The sequence below is a fragment of the Hippocampus bargibanti genome, linkage group LG06 (genome assembly GCF_051943395.1).
Source record: "Hippocampus bargibanti isolate YZ-2025 linkage group LG06, ASM5194339v1, whole genome shotgun sequence".
NCBI classification, from domain to species: domain Eukaryota; kingdom Metazoa; phylum Chordata; class Actinopteri; order Syngnathiformes; family Syngnathidae; genus Hippocampus; species Hippocampus bargibanti.
Window position 1 is genome coordinate 6063216 of NC_142739.1, and position 20037 is coordinate 6083252.

The window sequence follows — 20037 nt, forward strand, 5'->3', positions numbered from 1 at the left end:
AAAATACGAACCTCTCAACTTACACAATCAATGAAAAGATTTTAAACACGAAATACCGGCGAAACATTCAACCGCAAGGCGGCAGTAACCTTTGGTCCCGAAGAACCTGTGGTCAAAAGAAACAGAAGAAGAAATAACTTGTCGCCCTTTGTTGACGATATATAAATGACCGTGACCGTTTGACATGTTTTGAAGAAATATAACGTGCGAGATACCATGAATTTACCTGCATTGTTAAATAGTTTAAGATGTTCCTTGCTCCACATCGAAAGCAGACTTCTGGGGGCAGTCGGAATCGAAAGACAGTTTGGTGAGTTCATACCATGTTATAGCAACTTCCCAAGATGCATCTGAATGAATTCCGTCTGTTTGAGCAGTTAATTGTCTTACAAATGTACGGCCTGGCAATAATGCGATTGCCGCTGTGCAGTTCCAGCCCTCGTAGTTAATGGATCCAGTCCGCTCCCTTTTATCGATGATCAGCAGCACAAAGTTGGGCAGAGTATGGGGCGACCTCCTGGCGTTCTCGACAGCATCTTGTGGATGGCTGCACCCAAGAACAGACGCACCATTGAGGTCAACCGAACCAGAAGGAGGGCTGAGCCCAAACTAACCAAAATCAAGGTACACTCGACAGCCCATTTCTAATCCCGAATTCTGTGTCACTTTTAAAACAAACGTTTGGGTTGTAAATGCCAGCAGTCATACAAGTTGAGTCACATAGCACTACACTGGCATCCACTGTTTTTCTGTTTGGCCAACACATAGCATGTTACTTTTCTTTTCCATGTTACAATCCACAGGCCTCATTAAGGTTGCAGTTGAGTTAGTTCACCCGACCGAGGAAAATGCACACACTGGATTAGCATTTTTGGAATTTGGGAAGAACCACTGAGACACCATGCAAAGCCAAGAAAGCAATAGCGAAGACTAAAATACAGACACAGAACCAACGCTGACTGAACGTATTTACAATACAATACATAGTGGTTTACATAGGGCTTTAACAACAGCTGAAGCTTGAAGCTTTAACAAAGCGCTTAACACGGATAACTATCAAATACAGTACAGGAATCAAAGCAGTCACGAAAACGGCCCTTTATTGTTTAAAAAAGCGGCTTACGGTAGTTCTAAAGAGATAAATGGTTTAAAACGTTTTAGCACAGCTGTGTGGGAGCATTTTACTTTAGTTCATAAATATCATTGAGTAATTTGACACAGACAGATAAATAAGCTCAACTGAAAAACTGAAAATTCTACCTTGGTAGAAAATGCCATTGCTCCGCTAAACACGTATGGAAAACATCCATTATTGTTAACTGACGCATGCTCTGCAACATGAAAGAAAACAAGCACTTTTATCACTGTCAAAGTGAATGAAGCTAAACATTCAAAGTAAAACATCTTGAACAATGACTTGCTTACCTAGATGATCCATTGCCGTGACATGTTTTTGTTGATTTAACAAAAAAATGATTTTTTTGGGGGGTAAGTCAATATTAATTTCGGGCTGGGACCTCCAGTACCCCACGTGACCTTAGCGGTTCGGAAGATGAATGAATGAATGATAAAAATAATAATTTACCTATCTGATTCAAGGAGCAATTTTGCTAATAAATACCTTCATTTAAGGAGTAGTTTACTAAGTTGTGGAGCATTTTTTATGAGTTCATCCTGAGGATTTGGTTTTATAAAGCAATAAAAATGTGACAATATAACAGGGAGGTTGAATATAGCGCTGAAGCCAGAGGCAATTGTAGAATCTGTGATTTTGGGGGATAAAGAGAGCTAAAAGATCAAACATCTCTGGAGGTGCTAGGAATCTCTTTCGGGGTTATTCAGCAGCCTACATTTTGCAAATATCCCCATTGTGGACTATTAAAGGCTTTCTTATCTTAAAAAATACCTGGACACGCCTATGTCAAAAGCTCTTGAATATTTCTGTCTCTTGCGCTAAGTCTATATCATATGTTTGGATCAACTCTATTCATGTTTGGTCTTATTTTGTTTACTAGAAACATTTAAAAGACAAAGTACTATATATAAACAACTTCCTTTGTGCATCTTCACCTAACAACATGGCATTTTAGCATGCAACATAGGGCAGTAGGTACATGGCCTTATGTTTAGTCAAAGTCAGCTTTATTGTCAAATATCCTAATATGCATGACATATAGCACAGATGAAATTAATGTCCTCTCGGACCCAGCGTGCAAGGCATGCAAGGCACTTATAACGTGGCTAAGAAGACATACAATTGACAAGACAATAAATGTAATTTCTGAATGTAAAGTGAGGTAGTGTCGTCTGGAAAGTGAGGTAGTGACGTATGTAAAGTGAGGAAGTGACGTATATAAAGTGACGTAATGTAGTAATGCAAAAACAAACAAGAAAGGGTTGAAGTGAGGTCTTGCAGAAAAAATGAGAAAGAACAAAAAAATAGAGTTCAGGATGATAGTACAGCATGTAGCGTGTACTCAGAGTTCTGTGAGTGTGGCAGTGGGAAGGGGCAGGGTGGGCAGGGCTGGGAGGGAGTAGAGTCTCCGGACTGCCTGGTGGCAGAAACTGTCATTGAGCCTGCTGGTCTTGGCTCGGAGACTCTGCAGTCTCCTACCCGATGGCAGCAGGCTGAAGAGGCTGTGTGTGGGATCGCCAGCGAACCTGATGGCTCTGCGGGTGAGGCGGGTGTTGTAGATGTCCTGAAGGGGGGGGAGAGAGAGACACCGATGATCTTCTCAGCTGTCCTCACGATGCGCTGCAGTCTTACGGCAGGACACGGTGCAGGCGCCGTACCACATGGTGATACAGCTGGTCAGGATGCTCTCGATGGTACCGCGGTAGAAGGAGGTCGTGATGGGGGTCGGGGCTCCAACTCTTTTGAGCTTGCGGAGGAAGTACAGGCGCTGGTGGGATCTCTTGGCCAGTGATGCCGTGGTCTTCAGATATGTGCACTCCCAGGAACTTGGTGCTGCTCACTCTCTCCACTGCAGCACCGTCGATGGTTAGTGGAGCATGCTGGGGGCGCACTCTCCTGAAGTCCACAACAATCTCCTTCGTCTTCTCCACATTCAGACGGATATTGTTGTCCTTGGACCACGTGGCCAGGCGGCTGACCTCGTCCCTGTAGGCTGTCTGCTCATCGTTGTTGATGAGGCCCACCACAGTTGTGTCATCCGCAAACTTTATGAAGAGGGTGGAGCTGGGTGATGATGGTGAGCAGTCATGCGTGAGCAGAGTGAAGAGGAGGGGGCTCAGCACACACCCCTGGGGGGGCCCTGTGTTCAGCGTGATGGTGCTGGAAGTGTTGTTTCCAACTCTGACTGCCTGTGGTCTCCCCGTCAGGAAGTCCAGCAGCCAGTTGCACAGGGAGGTGCTGATCCCCAGCGACCAGTTTACTGTGAATTGGGCAAATATTGCTTACCTGTGTACTTGAAGATTTTGAAGAGTTCAAATTAAAATAAAGACACCTTGAGACAAAGCAGTTAAGATGGTTAACCATTTCATATGTTAATTCATGTTGTCATCAATTTCAATTTAAGTGTTCAGGTGAATGACTTAGTAGACAATAATCCTCAAAGACTATTTCAAGAGATAGATTTTATAAAATTCATTTTTTAGGTGGTAAGAATCATTGAGATTAAAATTTAGTGTCGCCAGTGTCATGACTGGCAAATGCCCTGCACTGAGCCACTGATGTTCCAAGCCAACTGACCTACCCAACTGTGATTCCGAGCTTGGCCATTGATGAAGAAAGTAGCTATTCGGCACAAGATCTAATGTGAATTACACAACAGATTGACATGCGTCACAAGTTAGCGCTCCATGATTTGCCTAATATTTGGGAACTCTGAGTCGCATCGTTTTGCATCTCAGCGTTTATGATTGAGGCACAAATGTGATTTTTGATGAACAAACTACGATGCAAAGCTGCTTATTTTAAGCCTTGTTGTGTTAATATGTGATTGCCACTGTGAATGCAAACTTTTCAGTGTCAGATTTGTAAATACAGTGATACCTCACCTTATGAACTTAATTGGTAACCAGAAAGTGTGTGTAAAGCGAAAAGTTCATCTGCCAAACATTTATTTCCCATTAGAAACCATTAAAAATGAGAATACAGTAATCCGTTTCCAGGTCCCCATAAAACATAATCATTTTCTACTAAATAAGCCTTAAAGGACAACCGACGTCTCCGGAGAAGTTGTGTCCATAATTTGTAAAATGGCTTCAAATGACTTCTACTGAGCGTATTTTACAAAGATTCCACCGCATATAGCTTTATTTTACGTTTTAAGACTCGCGCTGAATATTCCGGAAGTGTTGTTTTTGAGTTGGTGACGAGTCCTCACTCTGCGTCACTGAAGGAACGCCCCTCACTGAGAAAGGACATACCTTGCATCACCTCAATGCACTTTGCGGTACTTTGTTTGGTTTGAAAACTTCGTGTTGATGGCGAAATTAGAAGGAAAACACATAAATAACGTGATGGTGAATCGTATTTGATGTTCGCTTACAAAACGTCCCAGGAGACAATTTACACGGAGCTTTGTCGCCCTCTTCTGCCTTTTTTGGGTACTGTGAGTACTAAAGAGTTTGGATTGGATATTGGATATGCCTTTATTAGTCTCACAGTGGAGAAATTTACATTTCACAGCAGCAAAGTGATGAAAGGAATGAAAGTAGAAAAACGAAATACATGAGCTACTGGAAAGGCAGCCACTCTCGCGGCGCCGTCTTGTCACTACATTTCTCTCCAGATGCATCAAAATGACCGGAATAAATTCATTAATCGATTGCAAACTTGTATGCTTTCCTCTTCAAAAGTATATGAATAATATTCATAACTGGATGAGTAACAAGAAAGCATCTTTTCCGAATCTGAAGCAATTGTTTTGATTCTCCAGCAAGGCAAGACGTCGCGGGGTGACACCACGAACTAGGGGGCGGGACCTTCTGAAACTGGCCACTTCCGGGTTCAATTTGAAGTAGTTTTTGGACACTTTAAGTCATTTTTATTGGTGTTTTGCATTTGACTAAAATATCATACTGCCTGTTTTGGGTATTTGAGATGCTATAAAACGTTTTTCTGATGTCAGTTAGGAAACAAAAAAAGTGATGTCGGTTGTCCTTTAAAACTACACAAAATATACCTTATTTTATGTATAATAAATGTGCTATTGTATTGTAATTAAAGAAATGTACTGTACTGTATAATAAAGTTGTTTTATTGCTTAGAAAACACAGAAACACCCCTAGCCACACGTAGCAATGGTCGACTTAGCGTACTGGTACTGGGACGCTAAGTCACACAAACGCACACCTCTTTTGTGTTTTTTGATTATCTCCTTCTTCTGCTCGACCGTAATTTTCTTTTGTGTCCTCTTCGGCTTAACACTAGCCTGTGGTGGGGTCTTTTTCGGTCCCAAAAAAGCAAAAGTATCCACTCGATAACAAACCACGTCGGCACTGAGTGCACTGAAAGAAAGTGGTGTGGAAAACTAGTCTGCCAGCCACATTGGCGCTGTTCGATCGTGTTGTTTGGTGTTCTTCCGCCAAACACTAGTCCGCCAGCCATTGTGGCGGTCCGTGTGTTTCCCGAAAACTAGTTCGTATGGGAAGATTATATTCTCGCGAATTTAATGTTCATAGGGTGAAAAGTTCGTAAGCTAAAGCGTTCGTTAGCCGAGGTATCACTGTAAATCATTTTAGATACAGCTCTTATTGTCTTTAGATTGTGTAGGCATCCAGAGTAAGTCTCCTGTGTGCATATCCCTGACATTTATTTTTTTTAATATATTATTGGCCTCATTTACCCCTTCTTTAGCTGAACATCGAGCCCTGTCCAGAGTGTGGCCATCTCAAGCAGAAACACATTCTGTGTGGCTTCTGTTATGCTAAAGTGTGCAGAGAGACTGCTCTGATTCGCAAACAAATTCAAGCTCTGGAAGGTGGTCCTCTGGGTGCCCCCAGTGTGGAGACCATTGTTGTGTACGTGGATGAGACGCCTAGCGAGCCGGACCAAGGCAAGAGGATTGTGGAGATGCCCAGGAAGCGGCCCTCCTGGTTCGGCCACTAATGCACCTCTGGCTGTATGCAGTACACACTTTTTTTTTTTAAATGCTCACTGACTGATGTGCTATCATCTGCTGTCTGTATGAATTGTGGCTTGATCTCTTTCTGCAGGCCCAGTCCATGTGGCAGCATTTGGTTTGTTTATGCTGGTGTATAGCATATGTGCAAACCAAAAACTAACATTGAAAAATGTTTCGTTTGGTAATAAATCCATAACATGATGAAAAAATGTCAATGGGTCATCCATTTTCAAAAAAATATATTTTTTTAATTCTGGTCACGGGGGAGTTGGAGCATCACCTTCCCGACAGATACAACGTGGAGTGGTCGCGTGGGACTTGGAGCTATCTTGCGGCCACACTTAACGAACATGTCCACCTACACAAAAGCAAAACATACAGTACACATCATACAGGAGCGCCTGAGCCAAGATGTACCATTTTACATTTTACACTTCACAGATTTCTTGCAATGCATTGTATTTTGACATTGTAATATGGTGTTTGATGAACTGATAGTCATAACTTTAGAAAATTTCTGAGATTACTTTCAGAGGGAAAAACCCTTATTCAATACACCCTTCACTGTGTATGCAAGTGGACAAAAAATTATTTATTTCTTCCCATTGTTTAAAAATATTTGTCCACTTGATAAGTTATGACTATATCACTAAATAAAACTTGTCCAACTTGGTTTCAGATGATCAAACAAAATATTGGTCAATGATAACATACATAAACAGAAATTGCAGTTTTCAAATGACAATTAAAAGCTTTAAGGCATAAAAACACATTTTTGACCCTCTGTGAAAAAGTAATTGCCCCCTGAACCTAATCACTGGTTGGTCCACCCTTGGCGGCGGCAACCACATTTAACTTGTGATGAGTCTCCTGCAGGGTGTGGTGGAATTTTGAATCTGTCATCTTTCCAGAAAAGTAATTCCGCCACTAGGTCAAGCCACAGCATCTCAATTGGATTGAGATCAGGACTCTGACTAGGCCACTACAAAGTCTTTGTTTTTCTTCAGTCATGCTGAGGTGGATGGCCTTGCTGGTGTGTTTTGGATGGCCTGACATTCTCCAGGAACATTTTGGTAGGAATTAGAGTTCATTTATCACAGTAAGTATTCTCGGTCATGAAGTAGCAAAACAGCCCCAGACCATCACACTAATACCACCACATTGTGACCTCTTGGATGAGTTAATTTTAGTTGGCATCCCCTGAGAAGGTTGTGCTATGGGCTCACCAGTTTCACCCATAGTGGCTAATCTGTACATGGAAGAGATGGAGAAACAGGCCCTCACATCCTTCCGGGGAACAAAACCTAGACACTGGTTTAGATATGTGGATACTTTTGTCATAATTAAACTAAATCACACAAACGCACACCTCGTTCGTGTTTTTCAATTATCTCCTTCTCAGCGACGGTGATTTTGACGGTGACGGTCTTCTTGGGCTGAACACGAGCCTGTGGTGGGTTTTTTTCGGTCCCATCATAGTAAAATTATCAGCAAAAAGCTCCAAGTAGACGATCGACGTGTGCATTCAATGAGAGGGGGTGTGGAAAGTAGCGCCAGCTGGAGCGCTGTTCGGTCGTGTGCTTCCGCCGAAGATCACTCTGCCAAATCCGAAGGTCGTGTGCTTTGGTTCTCCGCCAGCCGTGGTGGGTGTGTATTATGAAAATAGTGCTTATTATAAGGTTTAATTTGCATAAATTTGACGTTCTTAAGACGAAAGGTTTGTAAGATAAGGTGTTTGTAAGTTGAGGTCTCACTGTATTTTCTTTCTCATTTGTTCTTGAATTTCTCTGGATTTCAGCATGATGTTTAGCTTTTGAGGATCTTTAGGTCAGCTTCACTTTGTCAAGCAGGTCATATTTAAAGGACACCCCCGGGCAAGTTGCATTCATAAATTGTAAAATCACTTCAAATGACTTCTACTGAGCGCATTTTACAAAGATTCCACCGCATATAGCTATATTTTATGTTTTAAGACTCACACTGAATATTCATGAAGTCTTTCGATGAAAAGGTTTCTTCAGCCGTCATCTGTATTTCCCCTGACCGAGAAAGCGACACACAATGCATTTTGGGTATTTTTTTTTCGTAATCGTAAAATTAGAAGGAAAATTACATCAATAACGCAATGGTGAATCGTTGGCTGTATCACGCATAAAGAGGGTGTAAGTTTAGCCAAATTCCCAGCGGACAAATCAGCCCATTTCCGACGGAGCAGAGCAGTCAACCATCAGTTGCACATCTTTTTTGCATTGTGGCCTTGGCATGTTTTCTATAGCAGACACCTTTCGTGGGTCTGGTCTGATACCTTCACTGCATAGGATATCACCCACAAATTTCAATTCTGTTGCACCCAGCTGACATTTTTCTTTATTCAGCTTCAGGTTTGCTTTTCTTGTTGCTTCGAGCACAGCTTTCAGTCTTTTGTCATGTTGAGCTCTGGTGGCACCCCAAATGATGATGTCATCCATCGAGGTATCAACTCCTTCCAAGTGCTCATATATCAGGTTGACTGTTTTGTGATAAACTTCAGGAGCTGAAGCAATGCCAAAAGGTAGTCTTAGGAATCTGTATCTTCCAAACGGAGTGTTGAAAGTACATAGTTTGGAACTTGGCTCATCCAGCTTCATTTGCCAAAATCCTGAAGAAGCATCTAGCTTGCTGAAATACGTTTGCCTTTGAAAACTGTGCCATAATCTATTGTTGTTGGGTTTTCTCACTTTTGCTTTCATATCAGCAGTCTTGTTTTTGTTGAATCTGTGTGCATTTCTTTCCACTGCATCTACATTGCAGCTAGAATCATTTAGCAGCTCTTTAGACTGTGATTTAACAGTCTCAGCGACTCTACACAGTGCTAAGGCTTTTTCCAGGTCCAGATCTGATTCTCTGAGTAGCCTTTCTCTGTTTATTATCTGTAATGCCACACACTATTCTGTCTTTGATCAGTGATTCTGTAAATCCACCGAACTCACATGTCTTCGATCTGTTTCTCAGCTCATTTGCATATTGGTCAATAGTTTCTCCAACTGTCTGTACACATGTGAAGAATCTATGCCTTTCAAACGTGTACACATGTGAAGAATCTATGCCTTTCAAACGTCACATTGCCATTTCGGAATGCAGTGAGCTTCAAACGTTTTCCATTATTTTTGAAAGCTTCATCTTGTCATCCTCAGCATCAAATGTGAAGTTATTGGAGACCTGTCGAGCTTCCTCTCCCACAACGTGTAAAAACATGGATGCTTTCATCCTCACATGGCTTTCATCAGCTCCAATTGCAGACAAATACAGTTCAAAACGTTGCTTTGATCTCTTCCAGTTTTCAGCCACTTTACCTGTTAGCTGCAGAGCTGTGGGTGAACGTAAAGCTTCCATTTTTGTCGTTTTCTGCCGGGGGTTGTGCTCAATGTCTTTCCTCCGTGGAATCTTCCGTTCCAAGTCCTTTTATCGTCCGCTTGTCTTTCAGACCAATTCTGACACCATGTGTTGCTTTGTGTAAGCGGGTTCGGTAAATGATACAACTTCTGGATAGAGTTGAGGTTCTTTATTAGGACGGATGTGTTGGTTGGAGGGAGAAGGCAATTGACATGTGTGGCTCTCATCAGACTGACCCGCAGCAGCGCGCGTGCTCCTTTGGTCGATAGCCAGGCATTACTAGTAGAACATGCAAATACGATTTGCTCATATCATTACAGATAGCGGAAGTTTGATGCATGTTTACTCATCTCGTCACACTGCATGCTAACTGTGAGCCACCTGGTAAAAGAGAGCAATCACCATATTTGTGGAGCAAACCGATCGGACAAACATCCACTTCTCTCTCGTCTCAACATCTGATGTTCGTGTGCTTGTTCGAAGTGTGGCGGTCTCCTTTGTGTGTGCGCGTAGAACCCACGACTCTGTCTGCTACCACGGATTTTAACCAATCACGGGCGGCTTCACGCAGCTTGTGCATTTTCCGAGCGCGACATTGGAGTCCAGATCTTCACCAGTTTCATCGCTTGCAGAGGGCTCGAATTGATTCGGAAGGACTTCTTTAATTGATTGCAAACATTTCTGCTTTCCTCTTCACAACTATTTGAATCATATTCATAACTGGACGAGTAACAAGAAACCATCTTTTCCGAATCCGAACTCTCCGAAGCCATTGTTTTGATTCTGGAGCAAGGCAGTGTGTGACCCCATAGTGACGTCACGAACAAGGGGGCGGTATTTTCTGATTCTCCCCCATTTCAAACTAATTTGTGGCAGTTTAGGGACACTTTTAGTCATTTTTATTGGTGTTTTGCATTTGACTAAAAATATCAGCCTGTGTGTTTTGGGTATTTTAGATGCTATAAAACATTTTTCTGATGTTAGTTAAGAAACAAAAAAAAATGTGCCTGTTGTCCCTTAAGTGATTTCTTGATTGAGAACCAGCATCACAGTAATCAAGCCTGGGTTTGGGTGTGGCTCGAATAATTAAACTCAGGGATAAGAAAGCATTTAACTTAGGGGCAAACACTTTTTCACATTGTACGTTTGGATTTTGTTTTCCCTTTAATAATAAAAAATCATTTAAAAATAACATTTGTGTTTTTAGTTATCTTTTAGTAATATCGACGAAAAGTTTTCTTCAGCCGTCATCCGTACTTCTTTGTAGGTGTCGGACGTATCACTTCTTATCCAAGAGGCTTCGTCAGCGAATGAAAAATTTTAGTAATACATACATTTGTTTGATAATCTGAAAAGATTATCTGCGCGACTGGATGGTGTAAAATACGAGGGTGGAAAGATCAATGTTATCCACATGAAAACTGGCAACAACCTTAAATTCAACCAAAAGAAATGTTCCTACTTCTGAGACGTGACTGAAATTCAAAGAGTGTCCTTGCCATAAAAGTATCCTTACATGTAACCAGGTGAAATTACATTTTCATGTGGGATCTCTTATTTGATAGCAGCTTCACGATGCTTGTATCTAATTTTTGCACATCATCTGCTTAATTTTTTTTGTAAAATAATATCTTGAGGAACCCATGGTATAGATAGATAAACCATATCTAAAATGTATAATTGTGTCATCAAATGTACATAGAGTTGTTTGTTCTGGGGACACAAGCCAGTGTATTATTGTGCCGGTCCCATGCCCAGATAAATAAATAGGGTTGTGTCAGGAAGGGCATTCGATGTAAAAGCTTGGCCAAAACAAACACGTGAATCAAACCTCTGAAAATGGAGGTCACTGATTGGCTGTGGCGACTCCTTGAAGGGAAAAGCCAAAAGGAAAAGAAGTTTGATGATCTGAAAAGTGTGACATCGAAAAAATAAAATAAAATCACAAGGAGTGCAAACACTTTTTCACACCGCTGTGTTACTCTCAGGAAAACCGGTAGCGTGGGAGCTCCCTCTCAACTCTGATAAGATTTCATCCTTAACAGGAAGCACACAGAAAGTGCACACAATTCCTGCACCAAGGCTTTATTGTGTGCAAAATGTAGATTGGTTAGAGTCTATACATCTAATCATAAAATTGAGAACTTATTCTCAAGGATATTGTGAAAAATTAAATGTGACCGTCATATTGACAAAAGAAAATTCTAATTAGAAATCTATGTACAACCGATCAAGTGGTTCTCCAGCAACCGCGTCATCACCAAAGACCTCACTGTGCCAATATTTATTCAATTGATCAAATAACGGAGTCACCTTGTGTGGTGTGTCCTGAATGGCATCTCATCATATGAGGAGGAACTTTGGAGAGGGTCACCCCTCCAGTGGCAGGGTGCAGCCTAGGTTATGTGAGCGGTGGCGCGTCTGGCTGCCGCTGCTCACCCGCAGAAAAACATTTTTTGTTCTTATCCTGTGACTGTAAAGGGTCCTTGAGAGTTTTGAAAGGTGCTTATAAATAGAATCTATTATAATTATCAGGGATGAACTTGAAGACTTGGAGTTGGATGGGAGTCACGATCGACACAATACAGAATTTCAAAATAAAATAACTTTCAACAAAGCTATATGAAATTAAATGTTGACAATGGGGTGCATGGCCCGTGATGATGAGAAAGATTGAGTAAATTAACGCTATATTTCCCCTTTTAGAAGGGAATATCTAAGAAGTTAAATGACACCATCACTGACCCCCCTTAAAAAAATGAAAGAAAATATTTGTTTATATTCTAAACTTTGATTGCGTATCCAATGTGGATTTCATCCATGTTCATTTGTGTCTCACAATTTTAAAAAGCCTTTTTTGGATCTCTTAAGGAAGAACTAATCTGCATTACATTATTTTTAAATGTGACAATAGGTCACAACTTTGTGCACATTCCATTTCTAAACACAAACCATTGCCACAGGTACTGTAGTCATCATTTTGTTTGGGGCTTTTTTGCTAAAATGGCCGCCTCAATTCTCTGGTGTTTCTGGACAGTGACCTGCAGGTGCCAGTACTTGAGATACACCCACATGAGACTTCCGTTCTTTCTCTTGTCCATGTTCATAAGGTTTGCACAATGCTTATCCCTCTTAAAAATATCTTGAAGATCAGCCTCGATATTAAGTTCACCCGTAACAGGTTCTTTGACTGCTTTCAGGAGCATGTTTCTTTCCATCTCTAGGCGCTTGTCTCGAGGCAAGATTAGGGAACAGTAGGCATTCTGGCGCTCCACAAGCTGAGCCTCAAGCTCACGCAGTGTGGCGTTGGCTCTCTGAAACCACTCGTTCTGTTGCTCCCTGGCTTGATGCAGGACAGCCGCTCCAGCTCCGGACTTAATATATCTTTGCTTCTCTTCTTCCAACCAATCACGCTCCTGGCGGAAAAGATGACACATTGTTTGGTGTATGACAGACACACGCATGCGCACGTACACACACGAATGCACGCAGGTCAAGTCACTACATACAATAGAATTCCATTTAAATTAAAATATTGACTCCACAAAATAATTCAAAATCCAAAGTGCCTGAGAATGCAGGAAAAAAGTGCTACCACAACATTAATATCATGATTGCCGCAGTCTTGCTGAAACCAGAAATGAATTTCCTATCAGAGCAAACAGCCAAAAGTGATGGCACACCCTCAACTACAGCGCACTGTCACTCAACAGAGCAGACAGAGAGGAAGAAATTTTTCAAACGCAATATACAGTGCAGCAAGAACACTCCTGAACTAAAAGGAGGTGAAATTATGTTCCAGTCCAACTCACACTTTTTTTGACTTTTTTCTCTCATTTGCCATGTGTCGTCGATCCTTTTCCAGATTTTTTTTCTCATGTTTTTCACGATGAGCGGGAACCCTTAAAAGGAGAAATTACCTGCTGTAAACGTTTCCGGTCTTCTACCATAAGATGGCTCTGGGAGATCATGGCCTGCTTGTAGCCTTTTACCCTCTGTCTCTCCTTCTCCAGTTCCAGTTCCAAGGCAGCCACGGCTCGGCGCCTCTCCGTTAGTGTCTCCTCGTACCGTGACTCCATTTCACTTTTCACCATGAGCACATCCTTATTATACTTGGATTTGACCTTTTCAATTTCTCGCTGAGACTCTCGTGTCCAGATCCAACCTGACAAGACAACAGGTGTTTCAAAATCTTGATCTTAAAGCATATTTTCCCTCATTTTAAAATTAGGAACTATTTCAAGCGAAGTAAATTGCTCATACCCTAAAATAGGGCAGACATGGTCCATTTTATGCAGTTTTTTCCCCCCCAAAATTAACTACTGTCTTAAATTGTGGGATGCTTTGAACACATTTCTATGAGGAAAATGAATCACAATCACAAGTGTTTAGTTTTTTTGTTCTTTTGACTTCAAGATGGCACCTCGAGAGTGGCTACCTTTACAGCAGACCCTATATTTTGTGTTTTCTACTTATATAACGTTGCTGCTTTGAAATGTAAATATATCCAGTTAGACTAATAAAGGCTAATTTAATCTAAGTAATTTCAAATAGTCAAAAATGACATCGCAATGACAGGTGGTCAATTTCGCCCGCCATTTTTTATTGTCAATTATGAATCATAGTGTGGAAGTGGAAGGCTTTGAACAGAACTTCTTCTTTTCCTTCCACAGTGCAGACTGATAAAAGAACAGTGTGTAAAATGTGTTGATTTGTTGATTATTCGAAACAACACTCGTAATACCAATAATAGATTTATTTTTAAGTTTTTTTTTGTTGGTTTTGGTTATAGAATTGTAGGTGAATTAATTGGATTGGATTGGCCTTTATTAGTCTTGCAGTGAATCTGTAATTAGGTGGCCCGATAGTCGAGTGGTTAGCATGCCAACTTTGCACTGCAGTGGTTGCGAGTTCGAATCCTGCTCTGACCGACCCGTGTGCTATTTGCATGATCTCCCTGGGCCCGTGTGGGTTTTTTTTCTGAGTCCTCCGTTTTCTCCTACATGCATGGCAGGCTGATTGAACACTGCAAAATGTCCCTATATGTGAGTGTGGATGGTTGTCTCTGTGTGCCCTGCGATTGGCTGGCAACTGGTTCAGGATGTCCCTATTGCCGGAAGACAGCTGAGATAGGCCCCAGGACGCCCCCCACCCCCTCCGTGACCATAATGAGGTCAAGGGGTCTGGAGAATGGATGGATAATCAACAATTATATTACATAACAGGAAGCTGCCACAGATACTCAAAGAAGTCAACTTAACGATTGCAGTCCCTCAAATAATGACGATAGTTTGTGTTACAAACGCCGTGAATTGAATCGTCAATTTGAGGGAAGTCGAAAAGTCGTTTGGGATGACATAATGCTTTCATCACTGCAAGGCTTACAAAGTATATGGTCTATCTGTGCATGCCACCATAAGCGCGCAGTTCTGTATTCAAAAATGCACATGGTTGCATGTTTTATTATATTAGCTCACTACTAGATGACACTACATTTTATGCACTGTACCTTTTGTTTGGAAAATTAATCAAGGGGCCATTTGCAATGTAGTCACGGGCATCAGCTAGTTTGTTGCACAACCCCAATATGGTAAGTAGCAGTTGGATAGCAACAACAATGGTACACACAACTGTTTCCAAGCCGGTAGAAACATTATAGAATGTAAAAATGTAAAATAAATTAACAGCAATAATCAATGAAAAAGAACAGGGTCTACTATGCATAGAAAATTGGCTCTTGGCATACATACTAACCTTTCTCTTGATGTCCATCATCGGTCATGATGATGCATTCAAAGTCATAATACAGTAGTTGTTTTTTCATTACAGTTCTGGCAGTTTTTATTTTGTTTTAAAATTATGTTAGCGTGAAATATTTTTCAAGGAGGTGTGTTCAATTTGTTTTTATTTTCTCAAAAGTAAATTGTTTCAATGCAGTTAATTTTTTCATTGAAAAATGCTATAATGTAATTGTTAGAATGGTGGATTAAACACTGTCACTCAATATTGTGCAAACTGCAATTGTCAAACAACTACTGTATTTAGCCTTCCTTTGTCTACAGCTGCAGATGTGCAGCAATACCAAAATGAATAAATTTCAAATGAACCTGGAATAATTGTGCATGATATGAATTGAAAAAGACAAAAACAAAGGACAGTAAGTTTTCAAAGGCGCTTATAAATTAAATGTATTATGATTATTATTATTATTAATATTATTATTATTAACTCATTTGTTGCTTGACTTGTTTATCCCAAGTGTCGGCAAGACGAGGCTCCCGAGTCGCGTGCGCCTCTTTAGCGCCGTCCAGTGTTTGAAAATGTTTGAAAATCAAAAAAGATGGGTTAAGGGAAAATGTAAACTGCAAAGTGAGCTGAGTTTCAATGTTTACTAACATTGCCTCCAAGATGTGAGCGCATCGTAATGACGTCCCTGCCGTTTCCTACAACGAGCATTCAATCCTCAGTCCCATTCTCATGTTGTAAACCTTGTAACCATATGTTTAACAGCAGAAATTCTATAAAGACCAGATGCGCTCTTTCTAGTCTGAGAAGACGATTATGGCTCAAATCCATGTGTTTTCTGCCTTCAAGATGCGCCTGTAGCCAGACTTAGTCGTTGCATACGTCACATGAGGATTTGCATCATCGCCTGTGACATATCGGCAGGGCATGACAGGCAGGCGGCACCTGTAACAAACTGGTGATGTGTAATGGGCCATGTATCCCAAAGGTAAAAATAGAAAAAATACTCAGGAGAACAGATGATTCAACATTTCTTCGATCAAATAATTTGCATGTTTTATTTTTAGAAATACATACTGCATTTCATTCACTGTTGCGTAGATAAGGGCACATTAGGCATGGTTCCTTTTTTTCAACCTCAAAATAAAAATTACATTAAACATTTTATTTCTTAATTGCATTCCTTTAATGTCATCGAAGTAGTTAAACATATTGTAATTAATTTATATTGTAATGGGTTTTCTGCGGGTCCTCTGTTTTATTTTTTTGTGGCTGTTCAAACGTTTGGGTTGAAAACAGTCTTATCTGGCATTCTGACATTAAAAACTAAATGGAACTTACGAAATGCAGCCAGACCCAGCATAGGCACCAGCAGAGCATAGTTCCATTGGTTGCCATCTGCGACTCCCTCCCCCCCTTCTCGTTGGTCTGGTTGAATGTTCCATCTTGGGGGGTCATTCAGGTTGTTCATGGAGGCTGTTGTCACACCAAACAAATAAATAAAAAGAGATAGAGAAAAAGATATTATGGGATACTTTTCAAGTTTCAGGTACTTTCTACAAACCAAATTCCAATGAAGTTGGGACATTGTGTTCTGTGCATCAATAAAAACATATTTTTTAAATTAATCAGATAATTTTTAAATCAATCATAAAATCATCTTCCGGACCGCTTTAGCCTCACGAGAGTTGCAAGGGGTGCTGTAATTTATCCCAGCCGTCTTCAGGCACGAGGCAGGGGACACCCTGAATTGGTTGCCAGCCAATCGCAGGGCACACAAAGACAGACAACGAGTCATGCTCACACCTAAGAAGAGTTTAGAGTGTTCAATCAGCCTGCCGTGCATGTTTTTGGAATGTGGGAGGAAACTGGAGGGCCCGAAGAAAACCCACACGGGCCCAGGGAGAACAAGCAAACTCCACATAGTGAGGCCAGAGCTGGATTTGAACTCACGACCTCTGCACTGTGAAGTCAGCGTGCTAATGACACAACTACCAAGCTGCCATTTTAAAATCACGTTCATGTTTCATTTAATCTTTAGGAAGTCTTTTCACAAATGTCAAAAAAAAAGAATAGGGAATGAAACCAAAAATTCTGAAGATACAAAAAGGAGAGGAGTAGCAGTACCTTACATTGCACAGGTTTCAGAAAAACTATGAGTCCTTTGGCAACACAAAAGTCCTACTTATTTCAAACCGATAAACACTTTAAAGGACAACCGACGTCTCCGGATAAGTCCATAATTTGTAAAATGGCTTCAAATGACTTCTACTGAGCGTATTTTACAAAGATTCCACCGCATATAGCTATATTTTACATTTTAAGACTAGCGCTGAATATTCCGGAAGTTTTGTTTTTGAGTTGGTGATGAGTCCTCACGTCACGTCACTGAAGGAACGCCCCTGACCGAGAAAGGACATACCTTGCATCACCTCAATGCATTTTGCGGTACTTTGTTTGGTCTGAAAACTTCATGTTGATCCGTGTTGATGGCGAAAGTAGAAGGAAAACACATAAATAACGCAATGGTGAATCGTTGTATGTTCCACTGAGACAACTTGATATTCGCTGACAAAAATTCCAAGCTGAAAAATGAACCCATTTCCAACGCAGCTCTGGCGCCATCTTCTGCATTTTCTGTGACGCTACACATCAGTCTTGATCCCTCAAAATGACCCGGAAGACCTTCTTTAATCGATTGCAAACATTTATACTTTCCTCTTCAGAACTATTTGAATCATAAGAAAGAAAGAAAGCATCTTCTCCGAATCTGAAGCCATTGTTTTGATTCTCGAGCAAGGCAAGACGTCTTGGCGTGATGTCACGAACTGGGGGCGGGACTTTCTGAAAATGCCCAATTCGCAGCTCAATTTTTTTTTGCAGATTTTGGACACTTTAAGTCATTTTTATTGGTGTTTTGCATTTGACTAAAAATATCAGCCTGCGTGTTTTGGGTATTTTAGATGCTATAAAAAAATTTTTTCTGATGTCAGTTAGGAAACAAAAAAATGATGTCGGTTGTCCTTTAAGGTAAAAATTAGTCCATCCAAAAGATAAGCTGCCAAATGAAAAACGAAGTAATGTAGTTTATTTAATACATTGTAAAAATGACAATTGTAAAGAGCCATATATTGGGGATACTAAACAAATTCTCAAAAAAAGACTATCAACATTGCAGGGATAATACTAGTGGGTCTCAATATGCAGTACATATGCACCTAAAAGCGAGCACCCACACATTTGACAACAGTGAGGTTAAAATCTCAGAAAAAGAAAATAGATGGTTGGAAACCGGAGTAAAAAAAGCTATTGTCATAAAACAGCAAAACCCTTCACTAAATCGCCATGGTGGGGTGAGGTGCAATTTGGATCGTTCCTACAACCGACTTCTTAGGCAACATAGGCTTAGTTATGCTGAGGAGGTGATACCAGATCAAATGGGGCAATCAGGCCAGTCGTAGACCCATACTCGGGCGGGACAATAGAAGTAATCAGTATAGCCTCAGGCAATAGTCCTCTGCTCCCCCTAACCTGAGGCAAGGGACCTATCATAGCAGAGTCCGGCACCGCCACATCTGGACAGTAGGGATATACAGTAAAGTCTCGTTATATCGATATCGGATATATCGATAGTCCCGGTTATATCGATGCTATTTCTATGCACGCACGGAGAAAATTACATGCAAACAGGGTCGGATATATCGATAGTCCCGGTTATATCGCTATTTTTCGGACTCCCTTGAATATCGATATAACGAGACTTTACTGTATATAGGGCCAAAACTACCAGCAAAAAATTTTAGTTCGCTGACGAAGCCTCTTGGACAAGAAGCGAAACGTCCGACACCTTCAAAGAAGTACAAATGACGGCTGAAGAAACCTTCTCATTGATTTGGGGGGTTTATTGTGAACCTTATGTTCACATAGACGTGAGACGATTCATCTGAATTCAAATTGTGATTTTGATTTTCATCAAGGATAAAAGGTTCATATGCAGAAATTCCCTGTGCGTTTGCAAGGGAATTATCCTGAATACACCACGTTGCCTGTGGATCAAGTTTGTACAGTTGTCGAATGATCGGGTTTCAACATCTCAAACATTCAGGATAACGACTGCCAAGGACCTGATTTTGAAAACCTGTGGTACGGTATGCAATTCTGCCATCCTGGGCTGCTTTAACATCTTATTTACGCCCGAGTCAGACTTCATTGTAAAACTAAACACACAACAAAAAGAATGACAAATATTGACTATTTAAATACAAAACATGTTTCATTTTTAAAGTATAGTAAGCGCTAAAGCCAAAATATATATGGGATCCCATTCAAAAGCTTCAACAGGAAAGACAATTGTTTTAATAATCGTGATTTCAAGATCATTCAAAAGTAATCGTGAAAATTTTATTCTCTTAATCGTCCAGATATGACCACAAGGTCACAAAATATTCGAAAAATACATTTGGTTTTCCCTGGTAAACAAATTTAAGACAACGATGACATTGAGATGGAGCAGAACAATTGTACCATGCTTGCAAGTTGACAGCCCAGCTCATCACAAACAAGGCTAAGTCAAAGCTAAAAAGCTAGCTAACATGTTAGCGCGCGTGCTCATACACGTTTGTGTATTTAATAAATCCATCGAGCGGGGCTCTGTGAATCCAGCCACTCGATGTTTGTCTGTTTTAAGGTACGGCACTGTGGTGTTGTGTCTCACCTTGAAAGAAAGTCTAGGTCACTTAAAACATTTGTTACTGCACCATCACCCAGGTTATACAATTTCAACGCGTTAACGGCGGGTCGACTTCAACGGGGGTGTTTAGATTAATGT

General features: G+C 40.8%; 2 protein-coding genes across 3 annotated transcripts; one reads left to right on the forward strand and one right to left on the reverse strand.

Moving 5' to 3' along the window:
- The first annotated feature begins 108 nt into the window (after window positions 1-108).
- On the forward strand, window positions 109-6862 carry mrpl32 (mitochondrial ribosomal protein L32). 2 transcript variants are annotated; one of them, XM_088999758.1, is made up of 4 exons: window positions 109-310; window positions 431-624; window positions 5825-6089; window positions 6184-6862. In XM_088999758.1, the coding sequence occupies exons 1-3, from the start codon at window positions 217-219 to the stop codon at window positions 6074-6076; spliced, it is 540 nt and encodes a 179-aa protein (XP_088855884.1). In that variant the 5' UTR covers window positions 109-216; the 3' UTR covers window positions 6077-6089; window positions 6184-6862. The 2 variants fall into 2 exon arrangements, with proteins under 2 accessions (XP_088855884.1, XP_088855882.1); XM_088999756.1 differs by having other exon boundaries at window positions 5825-6862.
- A 4867-nt stretch (window positions 6863-11729) lies between these two features.
- On the reverse strand, window positions 11730-20027 carry ccdc127a (coiled-coil domain containing 127a). Its single transcript, XM_088999755.1, has 4 exons — window positions 19924-20027; window positions 16551-16685; window positions 13385-13629; window positions 11730-12880 (listed from the first exon to the last, which is right to left on the reverse strand). The coding sequence occupies exons 2-4, from the start codon at window positions 16678-16680 to the stop codon at window positions 12440-12442; spliced, it is 816 nt and encodes a 271-aa protein (XP_088855881.1). The 5' UTR covers window positions 16681-16685; window positions 19924-20027; the 3' UTR covers window positions 11730-12439.
- Window positions 20028-20037: the final 10 nt, after the last annotated feature.